We start from the raw sequence: 18,983 nt of genomic DNA, 5'->3' as shown, positions 1-18,983 counted from the left end.
GAGTCCTGTGGGGCCAGTCCTAAATATGTTTACACAGAAGTAAATCCCATGAAGTCCAGTGGGTTTTAGCAAGCCTAATAAACATGCTTTGAACTGCTGCCTTAATAGGCATGAAAAGTTCAATTGCACTATGCAGTAAGTGGTGGTATAGTCTCACTTGCAGCATACAAAAGCAGTTTTTATATAAGCAGTTAAAAGAGATTTATTTGTTCAAGCCTCTTCCCTGGAACAGAACTGGCTTATAGCATCATACAGTTGGAAGAGAACTTGTGAGCCATCCAGTTCAACCCCCCGTCAAAAAGCAGGAAAATCGCATTCAAAGCATCCCCAACAGATGGCCATCCAGCCTCCATTTATAAGCCTCCAAAGAAGGAATCTCTGCCACAGTCTGGGGCAGAGAGTTCCACTGCTGAACAGCTCTCACAATTAGGAAGTTCTTCCTAACTATGTTCTTCCTTCCTATGTTTGTACTCCCCTCTGATCTATGTATGGCAAGGTGGTTGCAAATTTTGGGACAGGAGCAAGGACCAACTGTGCCCATAAGGGAGCTGTGAGCCACAAGTGAGAAAGGTAAAAGTTCACCAGAATGAGCCATGTCTATATGTCTATTCATTCTGCTCTAGGAAGAGAAGGACAGTTGTCTTGAAAGCGCCAATTTTGTATGGTTTAATGGTTAATTGTGTTTGTGAGTGTGTGTTTAATCTGTATGCCACATTGTCAAACTCAAGGCTTTCAGGCCAAATCCAGACCTTTTTGTCAGTTAATGTGTCCCTCTAGATGCTGGACTACAACTTCTGCATTGCTCATCATTAGGCATCATGACTAGAGCTGATGGGAGTTGGGATACAATGACATCTGCAAGGCTGCAGTGTGTTCTGTTTAGTCAGGATAATGAGGCTTGAATTTAGATCCAAGGCTTGTTAGTATATCTGACATTAACATGCCAGTTAACCTTTCCCAACCTCAGAGCCCTAAGTGCTGTTGGGTTGCAATCCTCATTATTCCCAGTCCGCATGGTGGGTAATCAAAAGTGATGGGAGTTGTCAATCAACACTATCTGGGGACCCAAACTGAATAAAAACTAAAGAGCATTGGTGACTACGTAAAAAAGTTATTGGTGCAGGGTAAGGATGGTGCTGTTCAATGCCAGGTCGGTCAATGGAAAGACCTCCACTATTCGAGATCTAATTCAGGAAGAACAAGCGGATCTAGCATGTATAACAGAGACCTGGCTAGATGAGGGGGGAGGGGTGAATCTCACCCAACTATGCCCACCTGGCTATTCTGTGCAGCACCAGCCAAGACCCGGAGGGCGGGGAGGAGGAGTTGCAGTGGTCTATAAGGATTTTATCCCCTTGATCAGGCGCCCCATCCCACAATCATCATCATTTGAATGTGCCGGCTTTAGGTTAGGTGACCGGGACAGGATAGGGATTCTGTTAGTGTACCGACCACCCCGCTGCACGACAGTCTCCCTACCTGAGCTAGCAAATGTGGTCTCGGATATGGCGTTGGACTCCCAGCGACTTTTAGTCCTGGGGGATTTCAACGTCCATGCCGAGACCACCCTTTCAGGTGCAGCTCAGGACTTTATGGCCGCCATGGCAACCATGGGCCTGTCCCAATTAATATCTGGTCCCACCCATACGGCCGGTCACACATTGGATTTGGTTTTTACTCAGGGATGGGGTGATAGTGCTGGGGTGGAGGAGCTAACCATCGCTCCGTTGCCATGGACCGACCACTACCTGATCAGGTTTAGACTTACTGTACCTCCCAACCTCCGCAGGGGTGGTGGACCCATTAAAATGGTCTGCCCCAGGAGACTTATGGATCCAAATGGATTCCTGACGGCTCTTGGGGATTTTCCCACCTTCCTGACTGGTGATTCTATCGACGCCTTGGTCTCTCACTGGAATTCTGAGATGACCAGGGCAATCGATGTAATCGCTCTGGAACGCCCCCTCTTGAGTAGCCGGGCTAACCATGCCCCTTGGTTCACTGAGGAGCTGGCAGCAATGAAGCGAAAGAAGAGGTGGTTAGAGCGCGTGTGGCGCCAGAATCCCACTAAATCAGCCCAAACACATCTGAATGCCTTCACAAGGTCCTATGGTGTGGCAATAGTGGCAGCACAAAAAACATCCTATGCGGCCAGTATTGCATCGGCGAAGAATCGTCCAGCTGAGCTCTTTTGAGTTGTCAGGAGTCTATTAAATCCGCCGGAAAGCGAGATCCCTGACAGCTCGGGAGCTCGCTGTGAAGCATTTGCTCGATTCTTCACAGATAAAATTGCGCTGATTCGGTCGGGATTCGACGCCACTTTAAATGCAGTCTCTGAGAATGTGACGAGAGCATCTGCTTGTCCGGTTTTATTGGATTCATTTCAATTGGTTCAGCTTGAGGATGTGGACAGGATCCTTGGGGAGGTGCGACCCACCACATGCATCCTAGACCCCTGTCCATCCTGGCTGATTAAGGAAGCCAGAGGGGGTTTGGCAGAGTGGGTGAAAGTGGTGGTTAATGCCTCCCTTCGGGAGGGCATAATTCCAGCGAGCCTAAAACAGGCTGTTATAAAACCGCTGTTGAAAAAACCATCACTGGACCCCACTCAATTAGACAACTATCGGCCAGTTTCCAATCTCCCCTATTTGGGCAAAGTCATGGAACGTGTGGTGGCAACACAACTCCAGGGATTTCTGGTAGACACTGATTATCTAGATCCGGCACAGTCTAGCTTTAGACCGGGACATGGAACGGAAACAGCCTTGGTCGCCTTGGTAGATGATCTGCGCAGGGAGCTAGACAGGGGGAGTGTGTCCCTGTTAGTTCTGCTGGACCTCTCAGCGGCCTTCGATACCGTCGATCACGGTATTCTTCTGGGACGCCTCACAGAGATGGGACTTGGGGGTACTGCTTTGCAGTGGCTCCAGTCCTTTCTTGAGGGACGGTCCCAGAAGGTGTTGCTGGGTGACACCTGTTCGGCTCCACAGCCGTTGTCATGTGGAGTCCCTCAGGGATCAATTCTGTCCCCAATGTTGTTTAACATCTACATGAAGCTGCTGGGGGAGATCATTCGGAGTTTCGGACTGAAATGTTATCTCTACGCGGATGATGTTCAGATCTGTCACTCCTTTCCACCTGTCACCAAGGAGGCTGTCCAGACCTTGAATCGGTGTTTAGCTGCTGTGTCGGACTGGATGAGAGCTAACAAATTGAAATTGAATCCAGACAAGACAGAGGTCCTACTGGTCAGTCGTAAGGCCGAACAGGGTATAGGGTTACAGCCTGTACTGGATGGGGTTACACTCCCCCTGAAGTCGCAGGTTCGCAGCTTGGGAGTGATCCTGGACTCATCGCTGAGCCTGGAACCCCAGGTCTCAGCGGTGGCCGGGAGAGCTTTTGCGCAATTAAAACTTGTGCACCAGTTGCGCCCGTACCTCGGGAAGTCTGATCTGGCCACAGTGGTCCACGCTCTTGTCACATCTCGTATAGACTACTGCAACGCACTCTACGTGGGGTTGCCCTTGAAGACTGTTCGGAAACTCCAACTAGTCCAACGAGCGGCAGCTAGACTGCTTACTGGAGCGACATACAGGGAACACACCACCCCCCTGTTATGTCAGCTCCACTGGCTGCCGATTCAGTTCCGAGCACAATTCAAGGTGCTGGTTTTGACCACAAAACCCTTTACGGTTCCGGTCCAGCGTATCTGTCCGAACGTATCTCCCTCTACGTCCCATCTCGGAATCTGAGATCATCTGGGGAGGCCCTGCTCACGACCCCACCGCTATCACAAGTGAGGCTGGTGGGGACGAGGAGCAGGGCCTTCTCAGTGGTGGCCCCTCATCTGTGGAACTCACTCCCGGGGGAAATCAGGGCTTCAACTTCCCTCCTTGCCTTCAGGAGGAAGGTAAAGATGTGGCTCTGGGACCAGGCCTTTGGGCACCCTGACAATTAGACATGGAACCAGAATGATAGGACCAACAATGTGTGGAAAGTAGAACCTAACTATGAGTCGGTTAAACGCTGACCAGCAATGAGGTTTGTATTGCTTTTATTGTTTTAATTGTTTTTACGGGTTTATGGCTATTCCTGCCGATAATATTGATTGTTTACGTTAATTGTTATCAGTGTTATAATTATTGTTGTTATTGATGTTATGTTTTTGAAGTTATGTTTTTGTAATACAGGCATCGAATTGTGCCTTGTTTGTGCAAGCCGCCCTGAGTCCCCCCGGGTGAGAAGGGCGGGGTATAAGCAACCGCAATAAATAAATAAATAGATGAATTCAACAGCCTTTGAATAAGGCTGATGTGGTCCTCAGTGAAAATTAGTTTGACACACCTGATATATACTAAATCAGCCACTGTCTTAGGAGAATTCCAGGTACTGCTGCCAAAGCATGTCCATGTCAGAAACCATGTTGGTTGAGAACTGACATCCAAAGCAGTATATATTTTTTTGCTCAAGTTCTGTCTTGCTCCTGTGTTTTCCAACAGCAGGTACTCAAAAAAGGAAGTCACAATTTTCTTGGTTGTAATATGAGTTGAGTGAGCAAAAATTCACCTCTCTTTACTTACCGGTACTTAGGAATAATTCTTGTGGAAGGCAGCGAAGTTTACATGCCTCAGATGGAGATGCAATTACTTGGATACAGAGCTGAGAGTAAATATCTGTGAGTGAATAGATTTACTATATCTATAAAACATTATACTGTAATTTTACTTTTAGGATTGTACAATCCATCAAAGAAATTTTGCAGAGAAATAAAAAAAAGTGTCAACAAAAAGACTCCATTCAGTCAATTAGGAAGTGAAAGACTAGAGTGGTTGTTTGACCTTGGCTGGCAATCAAAGAGAAAATAGTATGGATATTAAAGCTATATTCATGCACTTAGCATCACAAGTTGGGAAAGGGAAAGAAGAGACTCTTTGTTAATTAACACTTTGTAGGATTTATTAAGAGTGTTGGAGCTGCTTTTCTGTGCTCTCTTTCCTGCTTCTTTATTTCACACAGTGTATTTATTCTGGTATTTTTAGATTGCTTGTGAATTTGAAATGAACTGTCAAAACAGATTAGAGGGGAAAAACATGTTAATGAACAAAGATTAATCAAAAACAAAATCAGAGCACAACTACTAAGGCTGCCATCTTGTGCAATTACTTAGAAGGAGATCCCATTAAACACAGAACACATAATAGCTTTTGAAAATCCCCAAACCATAGATTTAGAGAAATGTCCACAAGAAGATTTTGGTTCTGTTTGGCCCATTGTTTAATTTGGATTTGAGGCACTGCTGTGCACCCATATCTATGCAAATAATAGTCTCAATATGTGTGAAGGTGTAAAGAACAAAGGGTATTTAAACAGAACCATGTGGTCTCAGGTGTTTACAGTGGAGATGCTTCACCCTGAAATTTTGGACTACAAGAAAGAAGCCTGTATGAGTCCACAGCAGCATGGAGATGCAAGACACCTTCAGATGTGGTGTTACAATCCAGGATCCTGTCTTATACTTCTGTATCCAATTTCTGCAGAGCTGGTAGTTTCTTACCATTCCCTTTTGCTGCAGGTCTCTGAAACAAACACACACCCATCCAAGAAACCCGGTGGGCCCCAGTCCTCTGAAATTCAGATACACCTGGCACTGTGAGAGGGCAGTGAAAATGCCAGTGTGGTGGAAATAACAACATGTAGTGGGGGGGGGGGGGCCTTCAGATTATGATCCCTTGCCTTGTTCTAGGTGTAGTTCCAGGCCTCAAAGAGTCCTTCCACACAGCCCTCTATCCCAGAATATCAAAGCAGAAAATCCCACATTATCAGAGTGTGGACTCAGATAACCCACTTCAAAGCAGATATGGTGGGATTTTATGCCTTGATATTCTGGGATAGATGGCTGTGTGGAAGTGCCCTAAGGATTCTGTCAGTGCCAGGGACCATCCAGACAGTACCTTTATCCCAGGACCTTCCGCAGCAAACAGGAGGGTGGACAGACGCCCATCCCTGTAAATGTGGAAGTAATCGCTACAAAAGCCAAAAAATGTGAGAGTTACAGGTTTTGGGAATATTGCGGTTTTGAGCTGAATATGCAGATCTTCACATGTCTGTATGTCCCTTCAATTGGAAATCACATTATTATTTTTTTTATTTGGGTTTGTTTCCAGGTTTTAGATGTTTGTTTCTGATTGGCCAGTTCCTAAAATGAAAGTGTCACTTGAGTAGAAGGCAAAAACTTTGTTTGTGTGTCAGAAACTTTATGAAACATATGGAAGGCACAAGTAGTAAAAGGTGGCACCTCTCGTCAAACTCAAATTTGACAGGTACCACGCCCACTTTTGGGGAAGGCCCCTCCCACGCCCCGCCCACTCAATGCCCGGAAGTCCCGCCTGCCCTAAACAGGAAATGGATGCCTGAGAGTCCCTCCCACGGGCTGAAACCCCACCCCAGTGTCCACCCCCACCCCGCCCAACCCATTTGTGTGGAACATAGCATGGATAGACCTATCCCCAACGAATGGGATGTGGAAATGAACAGCCTGAGCCCCTAGCGGCCCCTTTCTAAGATGCCATCACGTGATGTGTGGTAACCAATAGGGAATGGTTTAGGCCCTCAAGATGCCCATGTGATAGTGGGGCCCAATAGGCATTGTTTTTAGGGGTTAAATAACCGTAGTAGAGTTTTAGGGAGCCTGCTCTGACTATTTTGCAGAACAACACATAATATGGATTCGCCCGCTGGCCCATCAACCTCCGTGAGCCTTTCAGTACCAGATGCGCCTAGAAAGAAACAAGCAACTATGAAGAGAACAGCTGAAAGCGAGTACAGGTACTGGTCTTATCCGATCACAGAAGGGGCAACAGGATTTTCCATACCGGGAACACCTGTGAACAGTCCTAAAAAGCGGAGAGAATCCTCGAGTGCAAAACCACCGACAAGGCTCAACTTATTACCGGGTCTTTATGCTGTGGAAAATAAATTCACAGATGTTGAGCCTGATTTTTATGGTCGGGGTACAGACCGTGTCGATTTGAAAAAGCTTTACCCTGAAATGCCGAGAATGCGATGTGGCGACGCTGATGTGGATGTTGATGATGAAGGGTATGGAAGTCTGACTAATAACCTCGGCTACCAGGACGAAGAGATAGTGCCTGATACAGACCCTGAGGATTTGAGAAGATGGCATGCCAAAATGGAGGAAAAACGCCGGGCGGAGGCTGAGGCTGAAAAGATGGATGAAGGAATGGACTGTAAAGCAGACTATAAGGATAGCGAGAGTATGTGTGAAGAACCAAACCCAGACAGAAGCATTCGGAGGTCACTCCTATCTGATCTGTTGAAGTATGCGGCAGAGGAAAAGGAAAACACGGCTGTTGATGAAAACACTTCTGACGGTTTTGAGAGTTCTAAGGTAAGCGTTAGAATGTCCATACTGTGTATGTGTGGGGGTGGGGTAGGGTGGGGTATGGTGTTGTGAAAGAGAGTGATGAAATTGTGTGTTGTAGACTCATTGCTATTTGTTTGATTTCCGTAGGGAAGTATCCACTTTTCGGGTGATGTGCGGAATCTACAGATCGGGGACTCGCAGACCATGGAAGTTTCCATCATGTCCTGTCTTTAAAACAAATCCAGCAGAATAGAGATGCTATGTGTGTTTTCTCAATAAAATGAGTTTGATCTGTATCCTTGTGTTCATTTCATGCATTAAGAACCATGTCAGAATACGCAGAAATCCTAAAGAAAATATATTATTCGCCGGGGAAGGTAGGAAGCCTCGGAGGCGTTTGTCCGCTTTTTCAAGAAGCCAGAAAACAATGCAAAAGTGTGAGGAAGCGGGATGTTACTCAATGGTTATCCAAACAAGACAGTTACACGTTACACAGGCCAGCGAGGATCCATTTTAGAAGAAACAAGACTATTGTTTCTCATGTGGATTCTCAATGGCAGGCAGATTTAGTGGATATGCAGCGACTTTCAAAGTATAACCGTGGTTACAAATACATTTTAACAGTGATAGACATCCTGTCTAAATACGCATGGGGAGTACCTCTGAAGGATAAGTCAGCTAGAGAGGTGGCAGGGGGGCTTAATGCAATCTTTACACAAGATGGTCGAAAACCTGAAAAATTACAGACAGACCGGGGGCGAGAGTTTCTAAACAAGGCAGTATCCACGCTTATGAAACATCATGGGGTCCATCACTTTGTCACCAACAACGAGGTTAAAGCTGGAGTTGTGGAGCGATTTAACAGAACTTTAAAAACAAAAATGTGGAGATATTTCACAGCTCATAACACTTTTACCTACATCGATGTTCTGCCTTTGTTACTCAAAAGTTATAACCACAGTTTTCACCGCACTATCAAAGCAAGACCCGTAGATGTTAACGACTCCAACGCCTTAACAGTGTGGAGGAGAGTTTACGGGCCCCCTGTGAAAAGAATAGAGGTAAAAGCAAACCAAATCAGAAAAGGAGACCACGTGAGGATTTCCAAAAGCAAGGGTAAATTTGCTAAGGGGTATGAACAGAACTTTACCACAGAGATATTCATTGTGGACCAGGTTCTTCAAAAAACAGACAAGCCGGTGTTTCTTTTGAAAGATTATGGGGGTGAAGATGTCATAGGCAGCTTTTATGCTGAAGAACTGCAAAAGATTAATACAGACAAAGACTGCATCTACAGGATTGAAAAAATTCTATCCACAAAAGGCCAGGGGGCGAGAAAGCAATACTTAGTGAAATGGTTAGGATGGCCTAGCAAGTTCAACAGTTGGGTTCAGGCTTCCGAAGTAACAGAACTTGCCTAGCTGAGAGCTTTTTATTCCTAAGGAAAGAAATGGGGGATGGTGGTTTTTACGTCACATTACCTAGCAATGCGAGTGCTATAGCCTTTCCCGGGAACTCCATTTCAAGCTTCACTATATCATTAGCAAAACCTCTAGAGCTCTCGGGGGCCTGGGAAGTAGGACTAGTTGAAATACAGTATCCTCACACCTGGGATAATCTGACGACCCACCCAACTTTTACTATTGTACAAGAAGAAAAGAAGTGGGTCTTCTTTCTGGAGAACGGGTATTATTCTAACATCCCAGAGCTGTTGAGATATATGAACGAACGCATTACAGCACGATGGAACCCACTGAATGCGGTTCTTAAATATGAACCAGTGAGCAGAAGGGTCCTACTTAAACCCGAGAATAAGTATAAGATAGTAGCTGATAAGGAATTACAGTATATATTAGGGCTGCCCCCCAACATTCCGGCCAATGAGTCAGCTTTCTCAGCAGACATCACAGGAGGTTTCAACACCTTATATGTTTACACCGATATAGTGGAGCACCAGCTCGTTGGGGATTTCTACGTTCCTCTGCTGCGATGTGTGCCGGTGCAAGGGAAGAATAACGATCGTATCAACATCTGTTACGATAAACCCCACTACATCCCCGTGAGCAAACACCACATAGACACTCTCACTGTCGAGATAAAGTCAGACCAGAACAAAAATGTACCATTTCGTTTTGGAAAGGTGATCGTGAAGCTTCACTTCCGCCCCAGGAGGACCTAGGATTTTTAAAATGGTCATCTTGAAATCCTATGGGGACCCTGGTCTTTATAAAAACTATTACAGGGCACAAGCTGGAAACGGTCTACCGGGGTATCATGGTATTCCACAAATGTATGGCTCGGGCCTAGGCGGGATTTTCAGAAGCCTTTTCCGAAAAGCTGTACCGCTTTTGAGAAGAGGCTTTGACATCATTAAACCCCACGCTAAAACAGCCGCGCGTAATATAGCCAACGACATGGTCGGTCATATCACCCAGGCTGTTCTAAACAGAACAAGACCTGCAAACCCTCAAGAGGGATCGGGGCTTATGTATATTAGAAGGAGAAGAGGGTTAAAAAGAAAAGCATCGCAACTGAGATTGAAAGGCCCTCCTCAACCCATTAAAAGGAAAGTGCAACGTAGAAAGAAACCCCAGAAGCGTCGAGGAGGTAGAAAGAGGAGGAGGATACAGTCTACGAACGATATATTCTAAAACGGCAGCATGGCTTTTATTCACGGTTGTTCTGAAGAGTGCACCAAATCCGAACTTGATTTGTTTCACATTGGGCCTACACAAACTAGTATTGAGAGAAGCCTTTATATTGAAGTTCCACCATTAACCGCTCTCACAGAATCCTCACCCTTGGACTTTTTTATAGCCGGAAATGGCGAAGACTATATGGATCTCAACAACACGCTTTTATATTTGACGTGCAAAGTGGTGAATGAAGACGGATCAAACCTGGCTAACGGGGCTGCGGTAGGTCTCGTGAATTACCCGATAGCCTCCATTTTCAGCCAGTTAGATGTGACTTTAGGGGACCGTCTCATCAGCCAAAGTAACAACTGCTATCCTTACAGAGCATACATTGAATCCGTGCTGAACTATTGCGAAGACACACTAGCCACGCAATTTACGGCTGGGGCTTTTTATAAAGACAATGCAGGGGAACACGAGATTACAGCTCTGGATGGGGCAAATAAAGGTTTTAGCAAAAGAGCATTCCTGGGAGCTGGTAGTAAAAAAATAGACTTGATGGGACATCTCCATGCTGACTTGTTTTTCCAAGAAAAACTGCTGCTGAACGGTGTTGATGTGAAAATTAAACTCACCCGCAATAAAGATGCCTTCTGCTTAATGAGCAACGATGCAAACAGGCATTACAAATTACAGATTTTATCAGCCTCCCTCTTTGTCAAAAAAGTGAAATTAACACCAGGTGTTCGCCTAGGACACGCTGAAGCCCTCCTGACATCTAATGCCAAATACCCAGTGGACCGTGTAAGCATGAAAGTATTCAGCATACCGGTAGGGAGCCGTGTCTCCAATCAAGAGAACCTGTTTTTGGGACAACTTCCTAAACAGGTGGTGCTAGCACTCGTTGATAACGATGCTTTCAGCGGGTCATACACTAAAAACCCTTTCAACTTTAAGCATTATGACATCAATTTTGCAGCACTCTACTTGGATGGTGAGCAGTATCCTATGAAACCATTTCAACCCAATTTTGAAGAGGATAATTGTGTGAGAGAATATATGAGTTTAGTCCAGACCGCTGGCAAACACATGAGAGACAGTGCACTTTTAATTAACCGTGAGGAGTATGCAAAAGGCTACACACTCTTTGCATTTGACCTGACTCCGGATCAAGAATGTGCAGACCATTACTCGCTGATTAAAACTGGAAACCTGAGGGCAGAGCTGCGTTTCGCCAAGCCTCTGCCAACAACCGTCAATATGGTGGTTTACGGCGTTTTTGACAACGTGATAGAAATAAATCACAGGAGAAACGTCTTGTTTGATTATATGTGAAATGGATAGCCTGCAGTTAACTCGACTACTAAGCTCAAACCCCTATACTCAGAACACTTTCTATGGGGTGTTACCCTGTGACAAACTTCCAAGAAAGCACATCCAGCAAAGACCAGTGGCGCTGATTATCAATACTCACCCCCATAACCTTCCAGGAGAACACTGGTTAGCTGTTTACCTACCGAATGAAAGGACAGCCGAATTTTTTGACTCATATGGTCACCCTCCTGACTATGCTTTGTTTCCCAAAGCCATTGTGAACTTTTTAAGAAGAAATGCTGGCAAAACTGTGTTTCAATGCAAACCTGTACAGGCCTCAGACTCGGTTGTTTGTGGACATCACTGCATTTTTTTCATTCATCAAAGATGTATGGGGGTATCCTTTAAAAATATTAGTGCGTTATATTCCGACGATTTGGATAAAAATGACAAAATGGTTATGCGTTTTGTGAAGAAAATGAACACAAGGACCCGTTCCTCAGATATGTTTCAAACGATGCAACATTGTATGTCCTGTAGTGCATTTCATAAACGTCTTTTAATAAACAGACCCTCCTAGAGGGTGCTTTTGGAATATGATCTGTGTCACTATTTTCTCTTTTTAAAAGAACAGACAATGACAATAAAACAGAATTTAAGAAAAGAAGTATTTTATTTGGTGAAAATAATAGTATTATAAGCTAAGCCAGGTAGGAGAGCTAGCTTGCCGATGCTCCCTAGAAGATTTGCGTCTTTGAGTTGGGGGTGAAGCTGATGGGTTTTTTAAATAATCCAAGAGTTGTCGATTGGACGTATTACCTATCACGGATGTCGGGGTGTTTATTTCAGCCAAGGCTTTCATAAAAACATCCCACCCTTTAGGGAGACGTGTAACAGAAACCGCATTAGCTTGAGTTGCAGCTTTGACTAAGTCCAAGATGTTAGATCCAGGAATGACTTCTCCTTTATACACGAAGGATCCTTTATCATCCCATGTAGAAATATTCCTGTTTAGGGTTAATTTGTTGAGTATCAATCTTGCGTGACTCTTGTATCTAACAGGCAGGCTGTCTACCACTTCGCGAAACACGTTGTCAGCAAAGGGGTCTGTTGTTTCTTCAGCAGTTGGTTCAGGTAGAAACAGGTTTAAATTTTGTTTCTCAGCATCCCTCTGTTTTACATGGGTTAAATATTTTTGAAGTAAGGTATTGTAGAATCGTGCTTTTTCATGTTCGGATAAATCAGTCCTGTGTAGAATCCCCTGCATTTCTCTATCTAAGGATGAGATAGCTGTAGTTCGTATGTTTTCATCCTTTGGAAGTGGGGTTCTTAATTGATCCAGCTGACGGCTGGGGACCAAATACATTTTTTCAGCGTGTTCCATCACTGGTTTGTTAAAAGCCCGGTTAACAGGGGAACCGCAAAACTTAGCAGTGGGCCCAAAAACCCTCCAGACTGTTTCACAAGAGCCTTCTTTTTCTGAAGAGACACTTTGCTGTTTCCCAGAATTCTAATAAGTCGGCGTCTTTTTCTCAACGTTCGTAGCTGATGCGGCGCCAAAGGGATGTTTCCTTTTAAAGTATTGAGGGCTATTTCTGAGAGAGTAGCAATTAAATCGTTGGAGCCCGTGCACAATATGGCTTTTCTCTGACGTGGGGGTACCTTAATAAGCAGTTTTAATAGTTCAAGGTTTCTCTTTACACGGCTGGACATGATGCGCCGGTGGAGGAGCAGCTGGCTGTTGGTCCTATGTTGTTTAAAACAAAGACCGTTTGTGATTCTGGGGTTTTTTCTTCATCAAATATACCACAGGCCAATCTGGCGGAAAGATTCCGGTTCTTAATCTGTACGCTTCTGGTGTAGTACCATGCAAATCTACCACTAAATAACCGTGAGGTTTGCTTGTTGCATCAGAAAAAGATTCCATGAAAAAACGTGTGTTTCCCGGGTACATCTGACGGGCCAGGGTTGCTATCTGTAGTTTATTCCTTGGGTTTTTAAATAGCACCATATATTTTGCATTAAGGCTGATGGTTCTGTTGCTTTTACCTTTGCAAAAAATATTTTGTGTGATGAGGAAAACACTTATATTCCGATGGTGTACTGTGTAAAACACATTTCCAAACCAAGGCTATCGCAAGCAGACTGCATCAAATCATCGATAACAATAAAATTGACTTTATTGGTTGGTAACAATTCATCATCATCAAATTTTTCAGGTAATCCCTGCACAAACTGAATAAAGGTGTATTTACACTGGAGTTCATTGTACAGGGGCTGCCAACAATTGTAAAACCACACAATATTTTGCGGTGGTACAGAGAACACATTTTCAGCATGATCCAACATATTTTTTATAAAATACGTTTTGCCACACCCGCTAGGACCAGCGAGAATTGCAGAGAAGGGGTGCTGCCAACGTGTCTCCAATTCAGTATCCATAAGGGAGCGTTGTAAACCCTGCCTTAATCACTCTTTTATCAAATACAACCTTCTGAGTTTTTTTGAGAGTTTTCGTGTGAAGCGTCCACTGGCGCTTATTTCGAACAATACCTGGCTGATGTATCACAATTTCACGAGGCTGACAGTCTTTCTTGTCTGAGACGTAATCAAATGCCAAGTCTTTAAGACTAGTAAAATTAATTTTCTCACAGTTCGCGCTATTCAGGGTGATTCCCTTTACCTTCATACAAGCTGTACCATCAGACAATTTATAGCCATAGGATTTCGGACCAATGCTGACAAACTCTGTAATAGTCTGATCTGGCGGAATTTCACTTGTGAGATCCCCTAAATAATCCCCTAGAGGTGGTTCCCATTCCCCTTCCTTACTTACAAAAATGACACTGTCTGTGTCATGATACAAAACACGTCTGCCTAATCTATCTAACAAATTGTAGAGTTCAAGCCTTGCATATGCCGTGGTAAAACATGCTATGAATTCATTTTTTCTCCCAGAGGTTGTCACACGGTCGTCGGAATATTTTCACGAGAGACAGACAGCCTCTTCATCCAGAAACTCACACATGGACACCTTATAAGCATCAGAAAATAGAATTTGAAAGAAATCCTCCGGATCTCTCAGCACTTCTGTGACTGCTAAATTTGTTCTCTGCCCAAACTTTCCCCACAAGGAGTTTAAAAACAATTTGGCAATTTGACGCTTTGCAGGATTCACCGCAATTTCCTTTCTACGTAAACGCACGCCCTCCCGTGCACGATAATCCCTTATATACTTAGATTTATCTTGCTTACTTACACACCATTGAGGGTAACCTGAAGCCTCCTGCTTTTGACGAAGATGCAATTTTATATACTCCGAAAACAGATCTGCAGAACGATGCTCAAAATGCCAGACCTCGAAAATCTCGGCAACTCTATAACCCTTTGCTATAGCTACGTTCAACTCAACTGTACACCATGTACCTGATAACGCTCTCTCCTCATCTGTGTGGTCACAAGGCTCCTGATGTTGGGTTTCTGCACAGCTTGAGCACAGGACGAACATGAGTTTTCCAGAGATTCTGGAAGGCAAAACTGGGAAATAGAGATTTCTAGGGGGAAAAACTTTGGCTTTTACCAGTCCGAAATAATTTGAAAGGGGCTTAAAATCCTTGTAGATGATTTTAGGATGCCCCAAGGGGTACTCTTTTGTTTTGTTGACATAGGGATACAGACTGGTAAAGTCATAATATTTCACAGCTTCCCCATCTTTAGGCTTATAATAGAGACATACAGCATTTGTGCGACCGCCAAAAAGCGCATCGCGAGGTTTTAGCGGATCTGGAAATTTGGCGTTTGCAAGATAAGCCTGGACTTCCAAATCTGTTTTTACCATATGTCTCCACTCATGCTCCCAAATGGTGCGCACTTCGAACCCTAAGCGTTGGAGGTCTGCATTCCTTTTCTGTGTCGCATTAAAAAGAAACTCATAACTTTTTCCCACCAGGGAATTGACCTCCTCTGGAGAATAACATTGGACACATCCATGGTGGTAACAACCCAGAAATTCATAGGCAATTTCCCTTTCACCCACAACTGCATAACCGTCTAGAAAATAATTGCCAACTTTAACCTCCCCGCCATTCAGAGCATGGCGTATTTCAACCTTTTCCTTATGACTGACAAAAGAGAGCCACTGTATAGACGCCGTTGAGAATCGCTTGTACTGATTATGATAATCATTACAACTTGGGATAGCTATAGTATCCTTCCTAAGAAATTTGAACCTGTACATTGCTAGAGCTACACCTGCAATGGTCGGATATTGTAACGGATCTATAGCCGCTCTGTATTTTATGACTTTTTCTTTTTTCTTGCCTACGAGAACTTTCCTGATCGCCGTTGTGAGTTGAACTATTTCGTGTCTGTACTTGGTACAGGCCTTCACCAAAATCTCTACATCCTTCTGACAGTAGTATAACTCTTTTTGCATATCGAAGGTTTTTGAGCGGTTCTCTTCATACCACTTGGTAAAGGCTGTCTTTTCAGCAGGCATCATGTATTCTACACCATAGTATTTGGGCAGCGGCAAAGGCCCAACATAATTCCAATTCTCAGCTGTGTTGAAATAATGTGGAAAATAGCCTTTGACCTCATCAAACCCTAAAGCTTTTGGTAATTTAGAGAGTGCCATGGGAAGGTGACTGAGTGAGTCAATGAATTTTATGCCTAACGCTACAATTGTAACACAGATTAACTTACCACCTTGTGCTATAATTTTAACATCCAGTTTCTCCTTCACTAACTGATTGAGTATAAAGTAACAGTCATATCCCTTTGAATTGTGGGCTATGAATGTTGAATCTTTGAAGGCGCCATCTTTTGTAAACGTCTTAATAAACTGTTCAACACAGTTTTCACCCCTAAATTCCCATGTTTTACCTGCAAACTTCCACGGGGCCACACCCCCCACTATTTCATCATCACTATCCTCAGACCCGCTATCCTCTTCCACGTAATCTGGTTTAAAACACTCCACTGTTTCCCCTGGAAAAGCTTTTATAAAACAATACACTGGCTTATGAACCCCCGATTCTTGTTGTGATTCAAAGTCATAAAACATGTATTTCACAGAAAGCTTTGGCCGATTAAGTGTTTGCATGTAACACACATGGTCTTCATCTTCAACAATGTACCCCCAACAAACCATACACTGTCTACCTTTACATCTTTCATCATCATGATCCGCATCCTGATAATGACAACACTTTGTACAATACCTCCTCGCTGGACATTTGACTTTCTTCTCTAAGAACAGTTGTTGATGTAATTTTAAGCAAGCGTTAGACCTACAATGAAACTTACATCTTGGACAACGAACCTGCTCGTCAACTACATTAGAGCAGTCCTTTCTCATACACATTCTACAATAAAACAGGCAAGAATGTCTGTCATGATTATAGAGTTTGCGACAAAATTGACAGTAGTTACGCATGCCAAATAGAGCTTTTACATTCAGTACCCCGTAGAAATGTTCTTCATGTAATAGTAACGTATAGGCTTTGGGATAAATGGGTCCTTCTGTTTTAAAAACACACCATCCTGACTTTTTTGAGTAATAGGCTACATCGATGTTGACTCTTAAATGCTGTTCGACTGTAGAAATGTCCTTAAGGGTTACCTTTTTTTTATCAGACCAACCAAGCTCCATATGCAGTTTTTGACCAGCTGTCAACATTTCGGAATCTGTGGGTTTCTGTAAACTCATTACCCCGAATAAAGCACCCCCAAAGCATAGATTGCTTCCTGAATAATTCAAATCTATCAAATATTGTCTTTTTCGGGCTATTATTTCACTAGCGGGGATTGAACCCAGTTTTCGATGTGCTCCACCTCGTAGTGGTTTTGTTATAGTAACCACGAACTCAAAATCACCGTGAGCACATATTTCCATACTGCTTTGTAAGAGGCGGCTAAGGTTTGATAGGAACTCCTCAGCATTAAAAAGTTCCCTGCTTCTTTTAAAAGAGAAGAGTGGATTTCGTAATCCTGAGGCTTCTAGTCTCACCTGAACAAAATCATCAGGTTCGATTCTAGGCGCCAGCCGGTCTAATATGCCCTGGATCGAGCTGTATAATACCGTTACAATCTCGGCGTATGACCTAATCATTTCTAAATTTCTGAAACGGTATACCTCAACGAATCGCCATGTGCTGTAATCAGGAATTGGATGCTGCCATGAGCGCACACATTCAGCAAACACCGGGTGTGAACCATTAACCTCATCAGCATTGTGGTCTTCCTGTTGGATTTGATCATTAACATTAGCTGCAACTTCTAACTGATGGTGCTTTGGAGAATGCGCCCCCCTCTGTGTGTCTGTACTGTTAGGAGAAACCGTGTCTGACCTCGTTAAGGGGCATGCTCTTTTATGTTTTTTCTTACTTTTGGACCTGGCAAGAGTTTGTCTTGCCTTTTTTATCAATTTACGTCTTCTTTTCCAGTACAGATCTCCAGGACAGGGCTTCTTTTGCTTTCTTTTCCCCCTACTGTTCATACCCCCACCCCTCTGATAGTAAGCTGACTTTGTAAGCATCCGATATTTTTCTAGTGCTTTAATTTCCGAATAAATTTTTTGTAAATCACGGTCCATTATTTGAGCATTTCTCTCCTTACAAGCCATAATCCGTTTATGATTGTGGACCACTTCCGCAGTCAATCTATTAAGTTCATCATAACATTCATTCAATGTAGTAAATTTTCTTTTTTGGGGGGTTTGGCCTTGGGCATCTTTGACGCCAGCGTCGCCTTTCTGCTTTTTGCGGGGTTTAGATGCTTTCTGAGTTTCTGGTCTGCCGCGTTTCATGCCTTTTCCTAAAAGTAACAAATAAAATATCAATACATGAATAACTATTTCTCATATGTGTAGCAAGACATTCTGTAGGAGAGACAAACACCTCATTACCTTGATTTTTTGAAGTTGACGGAATGGATGTGGCAGGGTTGTCAGAATGAATATCTAGAAAATACAATTACAACCACATGGTTAGCTTGTCCTAAAAACTTCCTTATGAATGGTTATTTTATTTATTTATAGGGGTGTTCTATTGATTTCTGTAAGTTCATTATTTCATAGGGTTGAGACTGTTATTGCTTTGATTAAAATTTATTTAGTATTTTAAATAGTATTTTATGTTGTGTTTTTGATACACAATGCTCCGTTTATAATCCGTGGGTTAGCATTACCTGTATTTATAGAATCATTGGTATCAGCCTTTTGGACAGCAGCAGCTGCAGCGGCGGCAGAGGCGTCATCAACGAAATCAGAAAATACTCCACCTTCTGAAAATAGACATGTATTTCAGAAAACACACAGACACACTCATTGTGCATTCATTTTATTATTATTATTAATATTATATATTATTTCAGGGTATAAGAACAAACCTCCTATCAGTTGTGGATCTGGCTCTTCAGCCGTTATAATTTCACTATCCGCTAAAACATCATGTAGTGCCATATTTGAATCACCGTATGGTGGAGGGTGGATAATAGCGGCAGTGTATACGTGTCTCATTTCTGGAGGAATTGATGTATTGTATCTAGGTTGGGCAAGAAGGGGAGAAGATGATGGTTAAACAGGTTGTACATAGTTAAAACCGCATTAAAATAGAACGAAGGCCTAGGTCTCATTATCATTATATAAT

General features: G+C 43.5%; 2 protein-coding genes and 1 long non-coding RNA gene across 3 annotated transcripts; 2 read left to right on the top strand and 1 right to left on the bottom strand.

Moving 5' to 3' along the window:
• Positions 1-6,703: 6,703 nt before the first annotated feature.
• Positions 6,704-7,638, top strand: LOC132773703 (uncharacterized). Its single transcript, XM_060773162.2, has 2 exons — positions 6,704-7,408; positions 7,532-7,638. The coding sequence occupies exons 1-2, from the start codon at positions 6,722-6,724 to the stop codon at positions 7,616-7,618; spliced, it is 774 nt and encodes a 257-aa protein (XP_060629145.2). The 5' UTR covers positions 6,704-6,721; the 3' UTR covers positions 7,619-7,638.
• Positions 7,639-10,044: 2,406 nt separating this feature from the next.
• Positions 10,045-11,355, top strand: LOC137096576 (uncharacterized protein F54H12.2-like). Its single transcript, XM_067466244.1, has one exon. It carries the CDS (start codon positions 10,045-10,047, stop codon positions 11,353-11,355), a length of 1,311 nt encoding a protein of 436 aa, XP_067322345.1.
• A 6,379-nt stretch (positions 11,356-17,734) lies between these two features.
• On the bottom strand, positions 17,735-18,856 carry LOC137096645 (uncharacterized). The gene is made up of 4 exons (XR_010909576.1): positions 18,724-18,856; positions 18,523-18,618; positions 18,242-18,295; positions 17,735-18,150 (listed from the first exon to the last, which is right to left on the bottom strand). It is a non-coding gene; the product is annotated as an uncharacterized lncRNA (long non-coding RNA).
• Between the last annotated feature and the right edge of the window lie 127 nt (positions 18,857-18,983).

Source organism: Anolis sagrei, chromosome 3 (assembly GCF_037176765.1).
Source record: "Anolis sagrei isolate rAnoSag1 chromosome 3, rAnoSag1.mat, whole genome shotgun sequence".
In the NCBI taxonomy this organism is placed as follows: Eukaryota; Metazoa; Chordata; class Lepidosauria; order Squamata; family Dactyloidae; genus Anolis; species Anolis sagrei.
This window is presented reverse-complemented; position numbering and strand designations above follow the sequence as displayed.